Genomic DNA, 22,214 nt, shown 5'->3' with positions numbered 1-22,214 from the left:
CTTCACTCATATATTCATCTTCATGCACATATTCCCCTAACTTATGCATTTTTGTAAACGTTGTTTGGTTGGCAAACTGCATTGCAAAATTCAAATAAGTGTGGATTTTGAAGGGTGGCTGTGTTGTGGTTCTCACATTGTTTTAGAAAGTACAGATTTGATAGGTTTGGCTTGAAATGTGAACTAAGTCGAATTTCTCTACTTCAAGCCTGCTTTGTATAGGAACTGGCTCCCCAGTGGGAAGTCAGTTGCCCAGCTGATCCAGACTCATCTCTACCTGCCCCACACCTGATGTCACATATCTCAGATGTAGGGCAGGTGGTCGTGGTTTGGGAAAATCAGCCTTGGGCCAAATTAGTACCCATACTGGGCCAAAGTTAGCCTGCAGGCCAGAGATTCTCCACCCCTGTTATATAATGAAACTACCCCCCCTGGCATAAGAGAAATGCCTCTTTCGTTTTATTAAAACAGCAGCTTTCAACTCCATTGTCTGGAAGAGAAACTCTTTGTGAGGAAAGCCAGCAATCACAGAAAACTGAGAGTATGAGGAGGTTATCCTCACAAGGTATTTAATTGTCTGGGAAATATTTTTCTCTTTTGGCTCTAAAGCTTTTGAGAAGAGCTCCTCTCTGGCCTCCAGCTGGGATTATCTCTTGGTGGGTGTCTCAGCATGGCATATTTTCTGTTCCAGCAGCAAGAGACAGGCTTTGACCAAACATTCAAAGGCTATGTTTGAAATGGTGTTGAAACCAAATCTAGGATTCATCCATTCATTCTTAGATATAGATTTATTTATTTATTTATTTATTAGATTTATTAGTCATCCATCTGGCTGGTTGTCCAGCCACTCTGGGCGACATACAGAATAAAAACATACAAATACATTAAAACATTAAAATTATACACTTGCTTTTTGTGTGTGTATTTGTGTATGTGTGTGTGTGTATACACCCAAACATTTATTACACCATAGACAAGTGGAAGGAAACCAGTGAAACTTAGCAGATAGGTCAGAAGCAGAGTGGAATAGATTTCATTTATTATTACTGTACAAGGCTGATGCTGAGAAGGCAGAAAACTTCCGAGACATGGAAAAGGGGAGCGATTGACCCTTCCACTCTTCCTTCTCGCCAGTTTCTTGGGACTAGCACATGAGATGCTTTAATGTGCCGTATCCTGAGAATAGTGTGTAGTACACACTGCTTAAAGGATTATGGGAGCAGCCAGTTCTGAATCAACAGGTCTCTCTGATGCCCCCCCACCTCTTGCACCCAAAGCCGATTCCACAGACATACAGCCATCAGCCACCACTGTCTAGGACAGAAGTGGCTCATCTGTGGGGTAGTTCTGCAACACTACCTTCCTGGCACCAGGGAGGGGAGGGGTGAGGCAATGGGGAGGTTAACATCGTATGGGCATACTGGCAGAACCAACATGGCGCTCCTTCTTGTGCGCCCACATCACCCCGACCCCCTCACTGCCTCAATTCTCTTCTGGTAAGTGGTAGTGACACCGCTACCAGGAAGCTAGTGTTGCAGCAGCACTGCACTGGCCAAACTGCTTCTCTCCTGGAGTCTGTCATGTGAAAAGTAGTATGTACAGTATGGACTGCCAGGTCAGTGCATGAAAAGTGTGTGACTAAATATGATTTAGCAGGTGACTTCATTGTTGTTTTTACTTACCAACATTCTCCCATTTCTTCTCTCCCAGTGTGTGCTGAAAACTTTTTCTACACCTCTCTGGGAGGAGACACGTCCATCGAAGGAGTGAATGATGCAAACGACTTTGAGAAAACCAGGCACGCTTTCACTCTGCTTGGTAAGGGATTACTTGAAAGATGATGTGGGTGGTTATCCTTTGCACAAGGCTCTGTACAACCCTGCAACAGATTTAATGTGTTCACATGAACCTTGAAGGTGCGCATGTGTGTGTAAGTGTGTATTTTTAGTTGGCTTAATCCTGCTTTTCCAGCCACTTAATTTGAGATCATACATTATAGGCATACAGCTATTTGTGCTTTCATCGACATAACAATTAGTGTTGCCATGTTAATCAATTAATTGGTTAAATTAGCAAATAATTCGCTCCATAGTTTTTAATCAGGCAGCAAATTAGTTAATTACTTTTAATAGAAGTGCTTGAAAAAATTATGGATGTTAAGCTTTGACTAAGAAGAAGCATTTCCCACAATACCCCAGTTTTACGCATAGGAACGAATGCTTCTAAGATGCTGCCTCCTGGAATCTCTGTGGGTATTTCCTAAAAGCAGTATATGTGCTTTTTCTTCAAAATCATTTTTTCATATGAAAATTCATGCAGATTAATTAGTCAGTTAAAATGCATATGACTGACTTATTAAGATTTTCTTAATATGGTGTCAGCCTTAAAATAATCAAGGGGATAAAATTTGCCTACTGGATGTTGATTGCCCTATATCAGTGATGGGGATCTTGTGGTCCTCTGGGTATTGTCGGATTAACAGCTCCCATCATCCCTCTGATGGGAGTTGTGAGTCCAACAGCTGCAGAGGACCACAGGTTCCCCATCACTGCTCTATATAGAACATGCTAGACTTAAGAATACGCTTATTCTGTGTACGTTTCAAGTTACTATGTTTCGAGACACCCTGAAGAGACATCTCCTTTTCTGTTCTGTGACTTCTGTTTGGGTCATGTAGCCAGACACTGCATTTCACTTCATCCCTATGTTGGAAGTGGGGCAAGAGCAACTCCTGTTTGGGTTCTTTTGTTTGTATTCCAGAAGGAAGATAGAGTTAGGGTCCTCCGGCTGGCTAGGCTTGCCTACCTTTACCTGTGCTCTTCTCTACCTAACTTCCTTCCGTTATAAACTGATATGCTCCTCTTTCCTTTGTCTTCTTCAACTGTCCAAGGAGAGAGGAGACATCTCTGTCTTTCCTCTCTCCTGAGCCATGACGGCAATACCCAAGCCTGGGCATTGCACCTCCAACTTAGTTAGTTAGAACTAGGTATGCCTTTCCTATCTACTATGTGTTTCTATAAATAAAGTACCGGTAGCTTTTCTTATTTTACTAATTCTTAAGTCTCGGTGATCTAAATGCAGGGTAAAAGGGTAAAAGTCTGCTACTTAGGTAAATACACATGCTGGCGCACACGCAGCTCAGACCTCTGAGTATTGCTGCATGTTTCCATAACACCCTACAGCAGCTACCTGTGTTCTCAATTTTGTGCATGTTGCTAAAGTGGGAGTTCAGGGAAGCAAAATGAAGGCAGCTTTTTTTGGGAACTTGGGAGACTATATGTGCTGTGCAGGCTGCATGACTGACCCATCTGACCCACTTCACTGCTGTTACTCCATGTTGACACACGGGGGTACCAATGCGGGATAAAGTTTCAGGCACACTTGAACCATAAAATATCTAAGATTTATAAGGTGCAGCCCCAGAGCTAAAAAAGGATAGCATATGTCCTGTATGACATATGTTTCTGCACTACACCTCTTCAGATTGTCAGTTGAGGTGTGAGTGTGCATGTGTGCGTGTGTGTACTCATCATGATACTCTCTATACCAAAGTTGTGGAACCTGTGGCCCTACAGGTCAGTGGCAGCTGGTGGTTCCATATTAATGGGACAGTGGAATCCCTGTCATGGGTTAGTGCCAACCAGGCAGCATGATAGGCGTAGCGCATGTCCTGATCCGGTAGGGGCTCTTCTACTTCTAGTGCTAGTTCTGTATGTGTAGGGAGTATTCTCTGTGTGAGGGACACCCAAATATTCAATCCTGCAGCTGCTTTTTGACATGGTACACCCAAGCAATCGATATATCCCATAAGTCTTTGCTCATCTGTTATAGTTTTGTTGAATCTGAGCATTGTTCCACCTAGCCCAGTAGTGATCGCCTTAACTAATGGATGCCAAATTACTCCTAGTAAATAGATACACACTCCCACCTAGAGATGTGAAGGCCTGGGTGGGGGAATAGAAAAATTGGGAAAACCCCATTTTTTCCCATGGAGATTCTGAAAAATTGAGGGACAATGAAAAACAAACATTTTTGCCTATTTTTCTGGTTTTTTCCCCCAGGCCTTCACTCCCACCCCAGAACTTCCACATTGGATGCATCTCTGTGCTACTGTGGGATAACTGATAGATCATCTAGAATAGAGCAAATAGTTGATCAAATCTTAAACCTTTCTTGCTTTGAGCCAAGATCTCTTTGCCTTGTTCCTCGCTTCTGCTGCTCTCATGGACGGGTTCCTTGTTGCTTATCTGCTGTGCCACTGGCCTGTGTGCGATGTTGTTTAACATCAGACTGGCACACAATAAGATCATATTGATCCATGGTTTGATTGTGGATGAAGGTGCCAGTTTGTTATGCGCTACTGAGACCTGGGTGGGTGAGCTGGAAGGAGTTGATCTGACCCAGCTTTGCCCACCTAGATACTCGATGCAACACCAGCACAGGTTGCAGGGAGGGGGGAGGAATTGCTGTGTCTACTGAACTTCCATCTCTGACCCCAGGAAACCACTCTGTCTTGGAGCTGGCTGTGAGGGCCTGCACCTGATGTCAGGCCAAGGAGACAGTAAACTAGGGTTCCTGCTGGTGTACCGTCCACTCTGCTGCCCGGCAGCTTCTCTGATCGAACTGGCAGAGGCCGTCTTGGCTGTGGTGTTGGAGGAGCCCAGAACAATAGTCCTGGGTGATTTCAATGTCCATATTGAGGCTGCCTCTAGTGTTCCAGCTCAGGACTTCATGGCCTCCATGACAATCATGGGGCTGTCTCAGGTTGTCAATGGCCCAACACATAGGGCACAGCCAGGGCTGGTTCCAAAGGGCGGCCAGGTTGGGCACTGGCCCGAGGGCCCCGCAGCTCTAGGAGCCCCTGGGGGGGCCCTGAGGGGCCCTCCGCTCCCCTTCCGTGATCCCGCAGATCGCAAGACGAGCTTCCGAGCCGCCCGCCATCCCCCACGCTTCACGCACCTTTCTCTGCTGTTCGCGCAGGGTTGCCATCAGTAAAGATGGCGGCCGAGGTTTCCGTAAGGGATTGAAGCCTCTGCCGTCATCTTGGTTGATGGCAGCAATGCGTGCGCTGCATGCCATCAACCAAGATGGCGGCAAAGGCTTCAGTCCCTTACGGAAACCTCGGCCGCCATCTTTACTGATGGCAACCCTGCGCGAACAGCAGAGAAAGGTGGGTGAAGCGCTGGGGATGGCGGGCGGTTCGGAAGCTCATCTTGCAATCCGCGGGATCGTGGAAGGGAAGCAGAGGGGCCCGGGGCAGGCTAATGCCCAAGGGCCCCCACATTCCTGGAGCCGGCCCTGGGCAGGGCACACCCTCGACTTGGTTTTCGCTCCAGATGGAGGAAGGGGTGGTCTGGGGATGAGGATGGTGGATGTCACCCCATTGTCATGGTCAGATCACTTTATGGTGAAGTTTAGACTTACGGCTCTGATCCTTCCCTGCAGGGGTGATGGACAGATTAAGATGGTTCGCCCCCGGAGCCTAATGGAATCCACTGGATTCCTGAATGCCCTGGGGGAGTTCCCAGTAGATAGAGCAGGTGACCCTGTTGAAGCCCTTGTCATGCTGTGGAACAGCGAAGCGCATTGGGCTCTCAACACGGTTGCCCCCGAGCACCCTCTCCAGCATTGTGGAGCCCGGTTTGCACCTTGGTACACCAGTGAGCTAAGGGCATTGAAACAGGCTGGACGACAGCAAGAATGCAAGGGGCAAAAGACATACTGTGAGGCTGATCGGGCACAAGTAAAACATCATAACTGTGCTTACAGTGTGGTGGTGAGGGCGCCAAAGAAGGCCCACTTCTGTGCCTCCATTGCACCCTCAAGTAGCCATCCAGTGGAGCTTTTCCATAATGTCAGGAGTCTGTTGACATCAACTCTAGGAAATGGAGTTTTAGACCCTTCAGAGGCCCACTGTGAATTGTTTGCAAGGCACTTGGAGGGTAAAGTTGCTCGCCTCCATAGCAATATTGATGTCCCATCCACATCTACTGTAGTCCCCAGAGAGGTGTCCAGTGCAACAACTTCTTGGAAACAGTTTCAGTTGATTCGGCCTGATGACTTGGACAAGGTGTTTGTGATGATGCAGCCAGCAGCATGTCCTCTTGATCCTTGCCCTTCTTGGCTTATTAAAGCTTGTTGAGGGGTCTGACTGAGTGGATCCAGGGTGTGGTCAATGCATTGTTGCAAAAGGGAGTGGTTCCAGCTGCCCTGAAAGAGGCGGTGATCCAACCACTCCTGAAAAAGCCCACCCTGCACCCATTGGTTTGCTACAACTACCGCCCGGTTGCAAATACTCCCTTCTTAGGGAAGGTGATTGAAAGGGTTGTTGTGCAGCAATTGCAAGTGCTCTTGGATGAAACAGAATATCTTGACCCATTACAATCTGGGTTCAGGCCTGGTTATGGGACTGAATTGGCCTTGGTCACCCTGATGGATGACCTTTATTGGGAGAAGGACAGAGGGAGTGTAACCCTGTTATTCTTTCATCTCGGCGGCTTTTAATACCATTGACTATGGTATCCTTCTGGGTCGACTTGGTGAGATGGGTATTGGAGGCACTGTTTTTCAGTGGTTCCGATTCTATCTCCAGGGTCATTTTCAGAGAATAACTTTGGGTAACTGTCTTTCGGCCCCCTGGCAGTTGTGCTGTGGGGTGCCACAAGGTACCATCTTGTCCCCCATGCTGTTTAACATCTATATGAACTCTTGGGACACAGTCCTTCATATGATGGAGATGGAATTCAAGGGCCATCTTCATCCTTATACAGCATTGTGAGGGCTCCACAGGGGTCTGGGGGGGGAGGGGAGAGTCTCAAAACTATGTAGCTGGGTAATCCAAATTTTGCTCCAATAATAGCTGGTTTCTGTGTCCTGTACAGATTATGCAAACTGGCCAGAATTGCATAATTTGTCTTATTTTGCATGTCTGATTTTGCTGGTCATGGGGGGGGGGTGTCAGTATTGGAACGCCACTCTTAGCCACACATTTTTTTCAGGCCTGTCTCTGACTTGAGATTTGTTTGCAACCATGACAGCTGGAAACGTGACTTTTTAAAATGAAGGCTGAGGTTCTCAGGGTGAGGACAGAAATCAAACTATATGCATATCCTACACCCATGAGAAAGCAACTCTCGATGTATGTTCCATCTGTGAAAACTGGATATTGATTATTTCTTTCAGGAGTGAAGGAATCCCATCAGTTGGCCATTTTCAAGATACTTGCTGCCATCCTACACCTTGGAAATGTGGACCTTCAACCAGAACGTGATGGAGAGTCCTGCAGTATATCAGTAAGTTCTCAATAGGCATGGAAGATGCCATTTATGCAATTTGCTTTGTCTCTAAATCCCGATAAAACAGCTTACAGCTCTTTCAATAATTGTGTTGCAATTCTCCCACTTGCCTAAGTTGTGGAAAGTTTGAGGGGCAACTAATTTCTCTTGTGATTAGAGAGTACTGCATAAGAACATAAGAAGAGCCTGCTGGATCAGGCCAGTGGCCCATCTAGTCCAGCATCCTGTTCTCACAGTGGCCAACCAGGTGCCTGGGGGAAGCCCGCAAGCAGGACCCGAGTGCAAGAACACTCTCCCCTCCTGAGGCTTCCGGCAACTGGTTTTCAGAAATATACTGCCTGTCACTAGGGTGGCAGAGCGCAGCCATCATGGCTAGTAGCCATTGATAGCCCTGTCCTCCATGAATTTGTCTAATCTTCTTTTAAAGCCATCCAAGCTGGTGGCCATTACTGCATCTTGTGGGAGCAAATTCCATAGTTTAACTATGCACTGAGTAAAGAAGTACTTCCTTTTGTCTGTCCTGAATCTTCCAACATTCAGCTTCTTTGAATGTCCACGAGTTCTAGTATTATGAGAGAGGGAGAAGAACTTTTCTCTATCCACTTTCTCAATGCCGTGCATAATTTTATACACTTCTATCATGTCTCGTCTGACCCGCCTTTTCTCTAAACTAAAAAGCCCCAAATGCTGCAACCTTTCCTCGTAAGGGAGTCGCTCCATCCCCTTGATCATTCTGGTTGCCCTCTTCTGAACCTTTTCTAACTCTATAATACCCTTTTTGAGATGAGGCGACCAGAACTGTACACAGTATTCAAAATGCGACCGCACCATAGATTTATACAACGGCATTATGATATCGGCTGTTTTATTTTCAATACCTTTCCTAATTATCGCTAGCATGGAATTTGCCTTTTTCACAGCTGCCGCACACTAGGTCGACACTTTCATTGTGCTGTCCACTACAACCCTGAGGTCTCTCTCCTGGTCAGACACTGCCAGTTCAGACCCCATGAGTGTTGGTCAGTGAAGCAGGCTGTGAGACTCACAGACAGGGTTTTTAGCAAAGAGAGTGAAACCTGAAGCAGAAGGGTTAAGCTGTGAGAACAGAGCGCCAGGTTTGCCAAGGTCAGCAGCTGGCTGGGAAGCCTGATAAGGTGGGATGCTTGGAAAAACTCAGTGTGGGGGAAACGTCGTCTGTGGAAAGAACTGTGTCTAATGTCTTTGCCTAGTAAAGACTCTTACAAGAAACTTGCCTGGCCTGTCTTATTCCTGTTCTATGCGACTCTTGGATTCCATCCTTGTATGATCTATACACGCACACGCAACAGGGGTTATGGGCCCAGCTTATCATACAAGGTAGCGGGTTCGAGAGTGTTGACGTGACGTTGGTGCAGAGAGAAACAAAGTGCAAGAAAAGAGGCAAGTAAGAGTGGGCAACATGGCTGTAAACCTGTTATCCGGGATGCCGATGGAGAGACTGAATGCTGTAAACTACTCCAGCTGGAAATGGAGAATGAGAGCAGTTCTGATTAAAGAAGATTTGAATGATGTCGTAGAAAACCCCCCTCCGGCAGCTCCTTCAGCAGCGTGGGTGAAGAAAGATGAGAAAGCGAAGGCTTTTATTACTCTGGGGCTGTCTGATTCTCAACTGTTGCTGGTGAGTAATGAGCCGACAGCTAATCAGATGTGGGAAAAGCTAAGAGCCGCTCATGTGCAGCAAACTGCTGGGAGCAGGCTGTGTTTAGCACGGAAACTTTATCAGATGCGTTTTACAGATGAAGTGACTATGACAGAGCATCTGGCTGAATTTCGTAGATTAAATGCTGAGCTGCAAGATAGAGGAGTGCATCATAGTGACATTCAGATGGTCTATATGCTGTTATCTTCATTTGATCAAAAATGGGATGTCACGGTCTCTAGCCTGGAAACTTTACCCGACGGACATCTGAATTTGGACTTTGTAGAACAGAAACTTCAACAAGAGTGGAATAGAAGACAAGAGAATAAGAAAACTGAGTTAAAAGAGACTGTGGCTGTACAACAACAACAATATCAAAGAAACAGGCAAGAGAATAAAATATGTTACTTTTGTGGGTCCCGTGGACATATACAGAGACATTGTTTAAAGAAGAGGAATAACAGGGACTTTGAAAGTCAGAGAACAAGCGTGAACTTTGTTACTAAGGAGGACAATAAACTCATTAACTCTAAGTGGCTTCTCGACAGTGGAGCGTCTAATTGCCTAATCACAGACTCTAGTTTATTTTACACTTCAAAGCCGGCGCAGGAGAAGATTTATCTGGCTGACGGATCGACTCAGGTCGCGATTGCAAAAGGCACGCTCAGGTTATGTAATTTGAGAACTATATTGACAGATGTATTATTGGTTTCTGGTTTAAAATATAACATTCTATCAGTAAGAAAATTGGCTCAAATAGGTTGCAAAGTTACATTTGAAGGGGATAGATGTTTTGTGAGAAAAGATGGTGAAATATGCATGCAAGGGAAATTACAGAACCAGATGTTTATGGTTGAGTGCAATCTTGATAAACCCACGTGTGCTTGGATAGGAGTTAATAAAAATAAACATGATAATTGTTTACATGAATGGCACAGAAAATTAGCACACACACATTTCGAAAAGGTACAAAACACCCCAAAGCATAGTCAAGATTTGAAATTAACACATTGTGAGCATGTGGATGAATGTGAGGTATGCTATAAAACAAAAATGACTGTGACTCCGGTAAATAAGAGCTGTGAAAGCACGACCACTGAACCCTATCAGCTCATACATGTGGATTTGGCTGGACCTTTCCAGTGCTCAAAAGGTGGAGCAAGGTTTTATTTAGTGATTGTGGATGATTTCTCCAGATTTACACATGTGTTCTTATTGAAAAAGAAAAGTGAAGCAGAAGAGAAATTGAAGGCATTTATACAGAGGACAGAGACACAATATGGGGTTGTTATCAAGAATATCAAATCAGATCAAGGTGGGGAATTTACCAGTAATTCATTTAAAACATATTTGGAAAAGAAGGGAATAATACAGAGTCTCACTGCTCCCTTCAGCCCATCCTCCAACGGAACTGCAGAGAGGAGGAACCGGTCGTTGCAGGATTCAATGAGAGCCATGCTAGCAGATGCAGATATGAATAACACTTATTGGGGTGAATGTATTCTGTACACTGTTTATATTCAGAACCGTCTCATGCACAGAACAATAGGCATGGCTCCCTATGAGAAGTTGACTGGAAGAAAGCCCAGGGTGAAACACATAGAACGTTTTGGGGCAAAATGCTGGGTACATGTTGCAAAACAGAAAAGGCATGGTAAATTAGGCTCAAGAGCTCAGGCAGGACGCATTTTGGGATTTCAGAATTCATATTATAGAGTTTGGTTGCCTGAGAAACAACAAGTAGTGTTAAGCAGAAGCATAAAAGTGATAGATAAACCTTGGAGAGACAGTCAAACAGTTATCCTAGATAGTGCAAGCAAGCAGGAAGCTGCAGATGTTCCTTTTGGACAGCAAATTCCATTAAGAACTGCATTGACTGATCTAATACACGGTGGCAAACGTACTGTAAAAAGGCTGAGAAGTGAAGACATGGCAATGCAAGATACAGAAATGCCAAGTACAAGTGCAGACACAGGTGCAGGTCCAAGTAAAATTGAAAGTGAGGAAGAAATGGAAATAGATAATGTTAGAAGATCAGAAAGAAAAACGAAAGGTCAACCACCTCAGAGATTCACATTTAATGTTACACAACAGAATAATGAAACAGATAAATATCCAGTAGAATGGGAAAAAGAAGGACCAATAGATAAAGAAACAATGGATCTCATGTGGAAGTTTTGTGTTGAGGAATGAAATATAAATGTATTATCAAATAAAAGTGAACAAAAAATGACTCTGTAAAACTTGTGTGAATAAAGAAATAAAGAGACAAGAACTGAACTGAAAATGTAAATAGAAACTGTAAGAAAACATTGTAGAAATGTAATAATGAACAATGAAGTTTTGTAATCTGTGAGTCTCAGGTGGGGGCTGTTGGTCAGTGAAGCAGGCTGTGAGACTCACAGACAGGGTTTTTAGCAAAGAGAGTGAAACCTGAAGCAGAAGGGTTAAGCTGTGAGAACAGAGCGCCAGGTTTGCCAAGGTCAGCAGCTGACCTTGGAAGCCTGATAAGGTGGGATGCTTGGAAAAACTCAGTGTGGGGGAAACGTCGTCTGTGGAAAGAACTGTGTCTAATGTCTTTGCCTAGTAAAGACTCTTACAAGAAACTTGCCTGGCCTGTCTTATTCCTGTTCTATGCGACTCTTGGATTCCATCCTTGTATGATCTATACACGTATATGTGAAATACAGATTTTTTGCTCCAATATGCATAATTTTACACTTGTTTATATTGAATTGCATTTGCCATTTTTCCGCCCATTCACTCAGTTTGGAGAGGTCTTTTTGGAGCTCTTCGCAATCCCTTTTTGTTTTAACAACCCTGAACAATTTAGTGTCATCAGCAAACTTGGCCACTTCACTGCTCACTCCTAATTCTAGGTCATTAATGAACAAGTTGAAAAGTACAGGTCCCAATACTGATCCTTGAGGGACTCCACTTTCTACAACCCTCCATTGGGAGAACTGTCCATTTATTCCTACTCTCTGCTTTCTGCTTCTGCAGACTCTTGTATTCTATAATACCGGTTTATTCATTAACATATAGGCTGAGCATAGGGTAGCAAGCAAGTATCCAGAGTTTATTGGTCTTTATGGCAGCACCAATACAGCCCAAAGCAAACAGCATGCACTACCAGCCCTCCTTCTTGAAGCTGTTTATAAGTCTGGTGCACAACCCAGACCTCTGCCTCCTTTGTTAGTGAAATTCAAACTACTAAACTATTTCTGACCCTTATCCAAGCAGGTGGGGTGTGTGCAGTAGTTAGTATATCCAACTCTTCTGTTTTACCCAAATGCTCACGGTGGTTGGTTCGCCTTGAAAAATCTAAATTGATGACAAAAAAAAATGTGGACAAATGGACACCATGGGTAAAGCAATCAAAAGAAGCCAAAAGGTGTATCCAGTCATACACCAGCTAAGCCAGCTTTCCCAAATCTGATGCTGTCCGAGAGTTGTTGGGCTACAACTCTTATCAGCTCCAGTCAACATGACCAATGATCAGGGAGGAAAGAGGTTGTATTCCAAAACATCTGGAAGGTGCCATGTTGGGGAAGGCTGTGCTAGGCCATAAGACTGCTGGAGCCAGAAGGCTAAATACTAATCAGCAGGAGCCAGCCTGTGTTCTGCTGCAGAAAACACCTTCACCTGCATCCCAGCCAGCTATATCTCTGATAGGGTGGAATGCCAGGAAATGTGATTGGCCGGAATACAGGAGAGGGTGTTTTCTGCAGCAGAACACGCTATGAAATTCCCACCTGATGATGATAATGGTGGTGATGATCTAAGCCAAGGGTGGCTAGCCCAGGGGTGGCTAACCTGTGGCCCTCCAGATTTTGTTAGACTTAAAACTCCAATTGGTCCTAGTCAACATGGTCAGGGATGATGGGAGTTGGAATCCGACAACAGGTTAGCCACCCTATGACTAAGCAGACTGGTAGGATCATATTAGAAGGGATGATCTTGTAAAGCAGGGGTAGCCAGTGTCATGTCCTTCGGAAGTTGTTGGACTCCAACTCCCATCAGCCCCAGCCAACATAATGAATGGTCGTGGATGATGGAGCTATGGCCCAACAACATCTGGAGGGCAGCCCATTGGTTAACCTGGCTATAAAGCCAAATGGTTCAGATGTGGGTTTTGAGCTGTTTCTGAAAGAAGAGGGAGAGAGATGATGCCTTGTGAGAATTCTGGCATGGAGTTCTAGGCTTTAGGGGGCAACAAAGGAGAATTGGTAATGCCTTTTAAGGGAACAGGAAACCCTTGGATGCAGCTCCTATTCATTTCAGTGACACTTGTTCAAGAGAACTGCCTGTTAGATTTAACACGTGAGGCATAACCTTTCTTACTCCCTGTATGTCGCTTTTAATGGTATCCAGACTTTATCACCTGAGGCAATGACTTTTGCCTTCTTGCAGAGTAGGTTGAGATCTGGCAGTGAACTGCCTGAACAAAATACAGTCTTATGAGTAACACACCTAAAAAAGGAATCTGGTATAAAGGTATACTAGCAGCATCTCTGGCTCCTTTTGTGTGTTTCTTATTGGAACAGTGTAAATACAATTTACATAAATGCAATAGTAGTGTTTCGGTTTAAATCTATGGGCAATTGTCATGTCCCATTTCAGTGAAGTTTTCTTTTTTAATTAAAATATATAAATGTGCTTTCGCAATGTTGCTGTTACCCAAGAGATGGGCTGTTTTAATTTCAGAGCTTTGATAAATTGGGTACATAAACAAATCTTCTCTTACAGTGTTCTCTCTTCAAAATGATATTGGTGTTATTTAATTAAAATGTAAGTGTAGTTCTGTGATGCTAGATCCGTCTGTTAACTTGTTTAATTAGTGATAAGGCAACTCAGCATTGCAGAACATGTGCAAAGAAGAGTGTGGGTTTGTGTGGTCTTCCACTCACAACTCACCAAATGCAGCTTGCAGGGGCGCAATAGCAAGGGAGGGCTGTAGCCTTCATGCCCTGCTCACCAGCGCCCTCAAAACTTATAACTGGCCACTGTGGCAAGCAGGTTGTTGTACTAGATCTGATCCAGCAGAGGTCCTTTTATGCCTTAGGCTGTACTGTAGAGATCAGCCCTAAGTGGTTTCTGGCCCCCAGCATAGCCCCCAGTTCCAAAGGACACCCCGCCCTGGCAAAGGGTTCTTCAGCTTCCTCTTTCATAGAATCATAGAACAGTAGAGTTGGAAGGGGCCTGTAAGGCCATCGTGTCCAAACCCCTGCTCAGTGCAGGAATCCAACTTAAAGCATACCCGACAGGTGGCTGTCCAGCTGCCTCTTGAAGGCCTCCACTGTTGGAGAGCCAACCACCTCCCTAGGTAATAGATTCCATTGTCATACCGCTCTGCTAGGACATTTTTCCTGATGTTCAGTTGAAATCTGGCTTCCTGCAACCTGACCCCACTATTCCATGTCCCACAGTCTTTCCCAATCTGAAAAAGAACAGACACTATGAGTTCTTCCCATAAGCATCTCACCAGTGGAGGCTGGTCCATTAGGGCAAATGGGACACTGCCCACCAACTTCAGTCTGCCCTCAGCCAGCCCCCACCTGCCTGCCTGCCTTCTTACTTACATCCAGTCCCGGTTTGGCACTGCTTTTCAGTTTCCTCCTCCTTAACCTGAGTGTTTCCCTTGTAAAACACAGCAGGGGGGGGCAACTAGTTAGCTCTGCCTGTGATTGGCTCTGGCTCCACCTATCATTGGCCTCCTGCCTTATGCCCCACCAGTCTCAATGGACACCAGCCATCACTGATCTTAGGCCCTGTTTGCCTGTGCCTCGGCTTGTACATGATGATCAATAGCCAAGGTGCGTAAGGGAAAAACTCTGATGGAACCTCAGCTGCTGTTCACACTTGGGGCTGGAAAGTGGTAAAGTGCCCTTTGCCCATGTCTTTTGAGTCATATGGTATAGAGCCATATTACTGGTCCTTCAGTCCTTGCTCAGTTCAAAATATGGCCCCTATTTTAAAATTGCTGGCTGCCCAGTCATTAGAAATGTGCAGTTTCTCACAGTTAGATAAGGGGGTGTCTGCAGGTGTGAGGCTCAAAGTGACTTTGATCCTAGTTCTGGGTATTGGCTTTTGCAAAGCAGGATATGTTTTGCTCTGAAAATAAGCAGTGAAAAGTAACTCTTCTGCAGCTGCTTCCACTTTACCATTTTCCAAAGCCGCTGTAGATGTTACGTTTAGGGATGTGTCAAGTTTTTGAAGGGGGGAGGGGGGTAACAGGCTCGAAAAGTGAAAACTCCCACTTGAAATGAGGCAACTCCCTTAAAGCTTTCTTCATTTCAGCTATCTAATTGGCAGTGGCAGAGATGGGAGAGGTCCAGTTGTTAAATAACTGAAAGTCAGAAACCCTGCATGAGGTCTAGTGGAAGAATCCTGACTAGCTTTTGCCCACCACCTGGTCTTATGTCATGGGTTAAATGGTACCATTGTTGTGACGAGAAAATGTAGCGTAGCCCAGTGTCTAAAGCATACAGAACTGTTCCAGGTTCTCGGATAAGAAAGAGTCTCAGGCAGTCGAAAGTTTAAGAGTCTTTACTGACATAAGTATTCTTTCCAGCTTCTCTAGACTTCAACTACAACCCCCACACTTTGCTTTCGGTTTCCCCAGCCTTAAATATACAAACTGTGCCCTTGCCAGTCACATCTGCTACTTTGACCTTGGCACTGCTCAGTTGCTGGGTTAACCCCATAATTGCAGTTCTACACTGTCTTTGTGGAACACACACTTCATTGTTCTCCTGAGTGCTCAACAGCTCCCACCTTCCATAAAGACAGTCATATTCCATTTTTCTATACATGTTACACCATATAACATTTCACCATTTTCAGTTACAGTGCATTTTTCATTTACACTTTCATCATTTCCAGTTCCAGGTTTCCTTTATTTACATACAGACTTGAGGTTTCTTTTTTTTTTTAATAATTTTTATTCAAATTTTCATAAAACATAGAAAACAAAATCATAAAACATTCAAAGACAAAAAACAAAACAAAACAAAAATGATTAAACAAAAAAATAAAATAAAATGTTGACTTCCCATTTGTCACATATCAAATCAGTTATAGGTCTACAATATATAACAATCCTGTCTCTTAAATCATATTATAAAATCACTTTCCTCCAGTAGTTATCTTAATTAATCATCAAATCTCATAAACATTACTTTATTCTTTCCACAAAAAGTCAAAGAGAGGTTTCAATTCTTTAAGAAATATATCTATCAATTTTTCTCCAAATAAACATGTCAATTAATCCATCTCGTTAATAATTATAATAATCTTATTGTCATAACCATAGTCCAAATAAACATTTCGATTAATCCATCTCATCAGAATCTGTTAGGTCCAATAATTTCAATAGCCATTATTCCATTATCCCTATTAGTTCCATCTTCCATCTTCAATAGTCCTGTTAAGTCCAGTAATTTCAGTGTCCAATCTTCCATTATCAGTATTCCATAATAATCTTGCTGTTGTAGCCATAGTCATATAATAAGAGTCTGATGGGAATTTCCTCTATCCCAAATATTTCCTTGCCATCCATTCTGAATAAGTTGCTGAAATACTGTTGTAAAGTCATATCTGTGTTCTTCTTTTTTACAAAATGCACTGGCTCATCTCTTAAGAGTTTTTCCATTGTCACATGGCTGCAGTTAATTCCATAGATTTTCTCTATATCAAGCTCCATCACATCATTCCAGTCCAGAAGATTATCCAAGCCATTGATAACTTTATCTCTACTATCTTCATTAATTTCTTCAGAGATAACGTTAAATTCCAAACAGTAGATTTTATTTCTAAAATCCATAAACTCCAGATCTTTTTCCAATTCCACATTTGTTCCAATCTCCAGGGCTTGTATCTTCCCTTTATTTTTTCTTTTCTCATCTCTGATCATATTCTCCTCTCTCACAGGGTCCCCTATTTCTTTAAGCTCCTGCGTCATTTTGCTCAGTTCAATTTTCAGCTCCTTACTACCCTGTCGCAGGGTTTGTTTCGTTATCTGAATCTCATCCATTATTTTCTGAAACATAATTACTTCCAGATTCTCAGCCACTTTCTTGATTGCCATTTTTAAAACCACGAAAACAAAGCAAAACAAAAATAAAGAAGAACCACTTCTTATTTCAGCAACAATTGGGTTAATATTCCAGGCTTGATGACATCACAGTATAAACAGAGCAACCTGCCTTATCTCTCTTGTGCAAGAATGCAAAACAAATTTAGTTCCCAGCATCAAAACAGTTAGTGGCGTCGTGAAGAAGCAGATTCGTCAAAATAAAATAGACCAAAAAAAGAATAGTCCCAGACAATATAATATTCCTCGGAATAGAAATCAGGAATAGAAATCCCTCTTCTGTTTATTATCTTTAGAATGCACTTCCAGGACAGCTTTTTGCGACAGAAACAGAGATAAGCTGTTAATTTCGTGAATAACAGAGAAGAGCTATATCTCACCCAGAAGTTGTCCAAAGCCGATCAATCTGACAAATCTCCTTTTGCTGCAACAATTTAAACCAAGTAAAAAAAATAATAGAAAGAAGGGTGCTTGCCTGTTAGTCCGTTCTCTCTTTGAAGAAAAGATAAACGTATCGCTTAAGCAGATAGAGCTTGTTAGAAAGTCCGTCCGGCATTGTTGGCTGGACCTTATCTCATAAATTAATGAAATCCAGTCCTCCCAACAAAAACAGGCTTTGAGGTTGATCTCTACGTTTCTCCCTGCCCGGGAGAAATTTCATCAGTCAAAAAAAAAAATGTTCTGACTGATTTATATCTGAATAAGCTTCTTTTGAGGCGGGAGCCCGTCCCAAAAGCAGGCACAAGCGAAGTCACCCTTCCCGGAAGTCCAGACTTGAGGTTTCATACACGTCAAGTACAGAGTATCAACATCTTTGCCTGCGTATGAGTCTTGGCCTGTGACTTTGCTCACTTTAAACCTGTCTGGAGGCCTTCCTATATTAGCCCTTTCAGAGCATCTTAATGCTATATTGGGCTCAACTGCCCCTGTGCCTCCACCATATGAACTAGAACCAGGCAGTTCGTCTTCTTCTTTCACCTCCTGTGTTGTGGGTGCGTTTGGTGAACCATTTAATTCAACATAAGAACATAAGAACATAAGAAGAGCCTGCTGGATCAGGCCAGTGGCCCATCTAGTCCAGCATCCTGTTCTCACAGTGGCCAACCAGGTGCCTGGGAGAAGCCCGCAAGCCGGACTCGAGTGCAAGAACACTCTCCCCTCCTGAGGCTTCCGGCAACTGGTTTTCAGAAGCATGCTGCCTCTGACTAGGGTGGCAGAGCACAGCCATCATGGCTAGTAGCCATTGATAGCCCTGTCCTCCATGAATTTGTCTAATCTTCTTTTAAAGCCGTCCAAGCTGGTGGCCATTACTGCATCTTGTGGGAGCAAATTCCATAGTTTAACTATGCGCTGAGTAAAGAAGTACTTCCTTTTGTCTGTCCTGAATCTTCCAACATTCAGCTTCTTTGAATGTCCACGAGTTCTAGTATTATGAGAGAGGGAGAAGAACTTTTCTCTATCCACTTTCTCAATGCCATGCATAATTTTATACACTTCTATCATGTCTCCTCTGACCCGCCTTTTCTCTAAACTAAAAAGCCCCAAATGCTGCAACCTTTCCTCGTAAGGGAGTCGCTCCATCCCCTTGATCATTCTGGTTGCCCTCTTCTGAACCTTTTCCAACTCTATAATATCCTTTTTGAGATGAGGCGACCAGAACTGTACACAGTATTCCAAATGCGGCCGCACCATAGATTTATACAACGGCATTATGATATCGGCTGTTTTATTTTCAATACCTTTCCTAATTATTGCTAGCATGGAATTTGCCTTTTTCACAGCTGCCGCACACTGGGTCGACATTTTCGTCGTGCTGTCCACTACAACCCCGAGGTCTCTCTCCTGGTCGGTCACCGCCAGTTCAGACCCCATGAGCGTATATGTGAAATTCAGATTTTTTGCTCCAATATGCATAATTTTACACTTGTTTATATTGAATTGCATTTGCCATTTTTCCTCGTCCCAAAACGTCCCGTCTTGATCCATCCGCCAAAACAACCACTTCTTGCACGGATCTCAAAGTATCAAACAATTTTGGGTCTCTGACCAAACAATGGGTTGCTCCTGAATCCAACACCCACTGAGTATTTTCTGATTTATGAGTCTCTGCACTCACTAAGTTCATGCTTGAAGGCTTCCAGCCTTGTCCTCTCCGCTTGGCTGCAAAGTCTCTCTGCAAATGTGTTTTCGCACCACAGGAATAACAGGCTTTAAGTCCATTAACTGTTTCTTTGAAGTTCGTCTTCTTACTTCCCTTTGGCTCCGTCTTTCCGGCCTCTCTTCTTCGTTCGCATTCCTGAAGAAGTTTACCTGTCACATATTCCTCACTTAATCCCGCATCAGGCATCACTTCCATAGACGTGACTAGAGAATTCCAGGTGTCATCCAGGGAAGACAGGATGATACACACTCTTTGAAGCTGTGAGTGTTCCACTCTTCTCTCCTGCAGTTCAGCAAAGAGCCGCCTAAATTCCATCAAATGCTCCGACATGGTGCTTTCCTCAACCAGTCGCATCTGATAAAGTTTTCGCGCCAGAAATATTTTACTTCCCGCTGTCTGTCTCACATGAACCCCGTTCAAAACTGTCCACATGTGCTTCGCTGTTGGCTCATTTTGCACATACAACAACTGAGAATCAGATAACGCCAAAATGATATATGCTCTTGCCTTCTCATCTCTGGGTGTCCACGCTAGCTGCGGAGCTGCCGGTGGGGCTGCTTCAATCACCTCCCAAAGGTCTTCTTTCGTTAAGAATGCTTGCATACGAAGTCTCCAGCTGGCATAATTCTTCTCCGTGAGCCGTTCCAGAGGCATCCCGGCTGATAACGTTACAGCCATTTTCAGCAACACACTCCTGCTCACCTCTCCAACACACGGCCACGTCCCCAAGCTTCTGTCTCGCTTGCTTCAGGACCACCTTGACCAGAACAGACAGAACTGAGCCTTAGAATGGGCCTTAGGCTGGGCCCATAACCCCTGTTGTGATGAGAAAATGTAGCGTAGCCCAGTGTCTAAAGCATACAGAACTGTTCCAGGTTCTCGGATAAGAAAGAGTCTCAGGCAGTCGAAAGTTTAAGAGTCTTTACTGACATAAGTATTCTTTCCAGCTTCTCTAGACTTCAACTACAACCCCCACACTTTGCTTTCGGTTTCCCCAGCCTTAAATATACAAACTGTGCCCTTGCCAGTCACATCTGCTACTTTGACCTTGGCACTGCTCAGTTGCTGGGTTAACCCCATAATTGCAGTTCTACACTGTCTTTGTGGAACACATACTTCATTGTTCTCCTGAGTGCTCAACAACCATATGGCAATTCTGAGACTGATTCAAATAGTAATGTGGTTGTTAAGAGTCTTGATGACCTTTATCAGTGGTACAATTCATTATGAGGTGAATCTGGGCATCACTAAAATTAGGAAGGAAGGAAGCTGGAAGCAAGTTTCATTTCTCAAAATAAGCTTCATCTCATGAAAGCCTCCACCTCTCACTCCCGCTCCCAAGTTAATCAGAGGGGTAGGTGTGCTCTTTGTAATCTGGTTTGTGGCCATTGTTGCATGCTTTGCTGAACTGGATGTCTTTCTTTATATCCTAGAAACAGGATGAACACCTGGATAAGTTTTGCAGATTGCTGGGAGTGGAGCACAGCCAAATGGAACACTGGCTTTGCCATCGGAAACTGGTTACCACTTCGGAGACCTATATCAAGAACATGTCTGTCCAGCAGGTTGTGAATGCCAGGAATGCGCTGGCCAAGCACATTTATGCCCAGCTGTTCAACTGGATTGTGCAGCATATCAACAAGGCCCTGCACACTACGGTCAAGCAGCATTCCTTTATCGGGGTATTGGACATTTATGGGTAGGCAGAAAGCTTGTTTTCATTTCTGTCACTTTGACATTTTCTAAGCTGTTTTGCTTTTGTTTGCCAGGACAATCCTGCTGCTGGTTGCTAGGAATTGCTTGTTTTGCAGTTCGCTGTTGGTGTTAAGAGTTTTGTGGGCTAAGTGTATGGTTGGTTGCTTATGCATGCAGGAAAACATCGCAGTAATATGTAGAAGAATTCATACAGCAATGCAGGTTGAGTCTTTTGCTGAGACCACTGAGGAAATGACTGGTTAAATTGACAGGAAGGGAGGTGATCATGCTGTGGCCACAAGTGCAGCCACCGTGCATGTTTTGTGGCCAAAAGTGTAGCCACAGCTATACCGCAGTTTGAGAATCACAGCTTTGGAGTACTGAGTACCAAAAAGAGTACAGTGATGGGATCCACCTGGTGTCATTGGGCAGCGAGCTGCAAAGTGCCACAGTAGGATGCCATGGTCAATGGTATTAAAGCACATGCTTAACTCTCTTCCATTAACATCAATGAGACATAAAAGCACTGGATTGTAAGTTAATTAATTAGGGCTCAGTGCATTTTCATTCTTGAGTTGACTGTTTCAACGGGTTCATTTGCAGTTCCATGAAGTTGGCCAGTCAAGAGCCAAAATTCTCCCGAGGAGTGGGGCATGGGAAAGAGAGGAGAGGGTCTCTTCATAGCCTTCTTTAAAATCAAGAGATATTGTAGAGACCGTAACTGGATCTGCCTCAGGGGTCCATTTTGCCCAGCCCTCTGTTTCCAACAGTAGCCAGTCCATGAAACTTATAGTCAAGGCATGATGTATTAGCCATGCCTTGCTGAATGCCCCAGCATTGTGGAGGTTCCATTTGTGTAATATCCACTCCTAGCATAGATCTATAGTACTAGAATTTATATATTCCTTCAAACTGTACTCTTCTGTGATTCTGTGGCATGCCAGAGGCAGCTGTACAGCTAGCTGTCAGGTATGCTTTAACTTGGATTCCTGCATTGAGCAGGGGATTGGACTCAGTGGCCTTATAAGTCCCTTCCAACTCTACTATTCTATGATTGTATGATTTCTTTTTTAAAAAATGATATAAGCTAGCGGCCAACAGCACATCTTGTGGTAATAATTTCCCTAAGTTAAATATCCATTGTGTGTTGCTTCCTTCTGTCTGTCTTTAGTCTGTTGCCAATCCACATCTTTGGGTGACCATAAGTTCTAGTATTATAAGAGTGGGAAGTAAATATCTCTCAGTCCATACCGTTCATAATTGCATCCACCTTTATCACCATGTGCCTGC

At 44.0% G+C, this 22,214-nt stretch overlaps 1 protein-coding gene across 3 annotated transcripts in view; it reads left to right on the top strand.

Moving 5' to 3' along the window:
• Nucleotides 1-22,214, top strand: part of MYO5B (myosin VB) — a 363,858-nt gene that overhangs the window by 192,211 nt on the left and 149,433 nt on the right. For all 3 annotated transcript variants that reach the window (XM_061614358.1, XM_061614367.1, XM_061614347.1), the window contains exons 8-10: nt 1,711-1,818; nt 7,183-7,292; nt 20,663-20,928. In XM_061614358.1, coding sequence (XP_061470342.1) covers nt 1,711-1,818; nt 7,183-7,292; nt 20,663-20,928 — 484 coding nt within the window. The remainder of the gene's footprint in view (nt 1-1,710; nt 1,819-7,182; nt 7,293-20,662; nt 20,929-22,214) is intronic.

The sequence above is a fragment of the Rhineura floridana genome, chromosome 1 (assembly GCF_030035675.1).
Source record: "Rhineura floridana isolate rRhiFlo1 chromosome 1, rRhiFlo1.hap2, whole genome shotgun sequence".
Taxonomy (NCBI): Eukaryota; Metazoa; Chordata; class Lepidosauria; order Squamata; family Rhineuridae; genus Rhineura; species Rhineura floridana.
The sequence above is the reverse complement of the archived record's forward strand: the minus strand, read 5'-3'. Positions and strand labels throughout refer to the sequence as shown.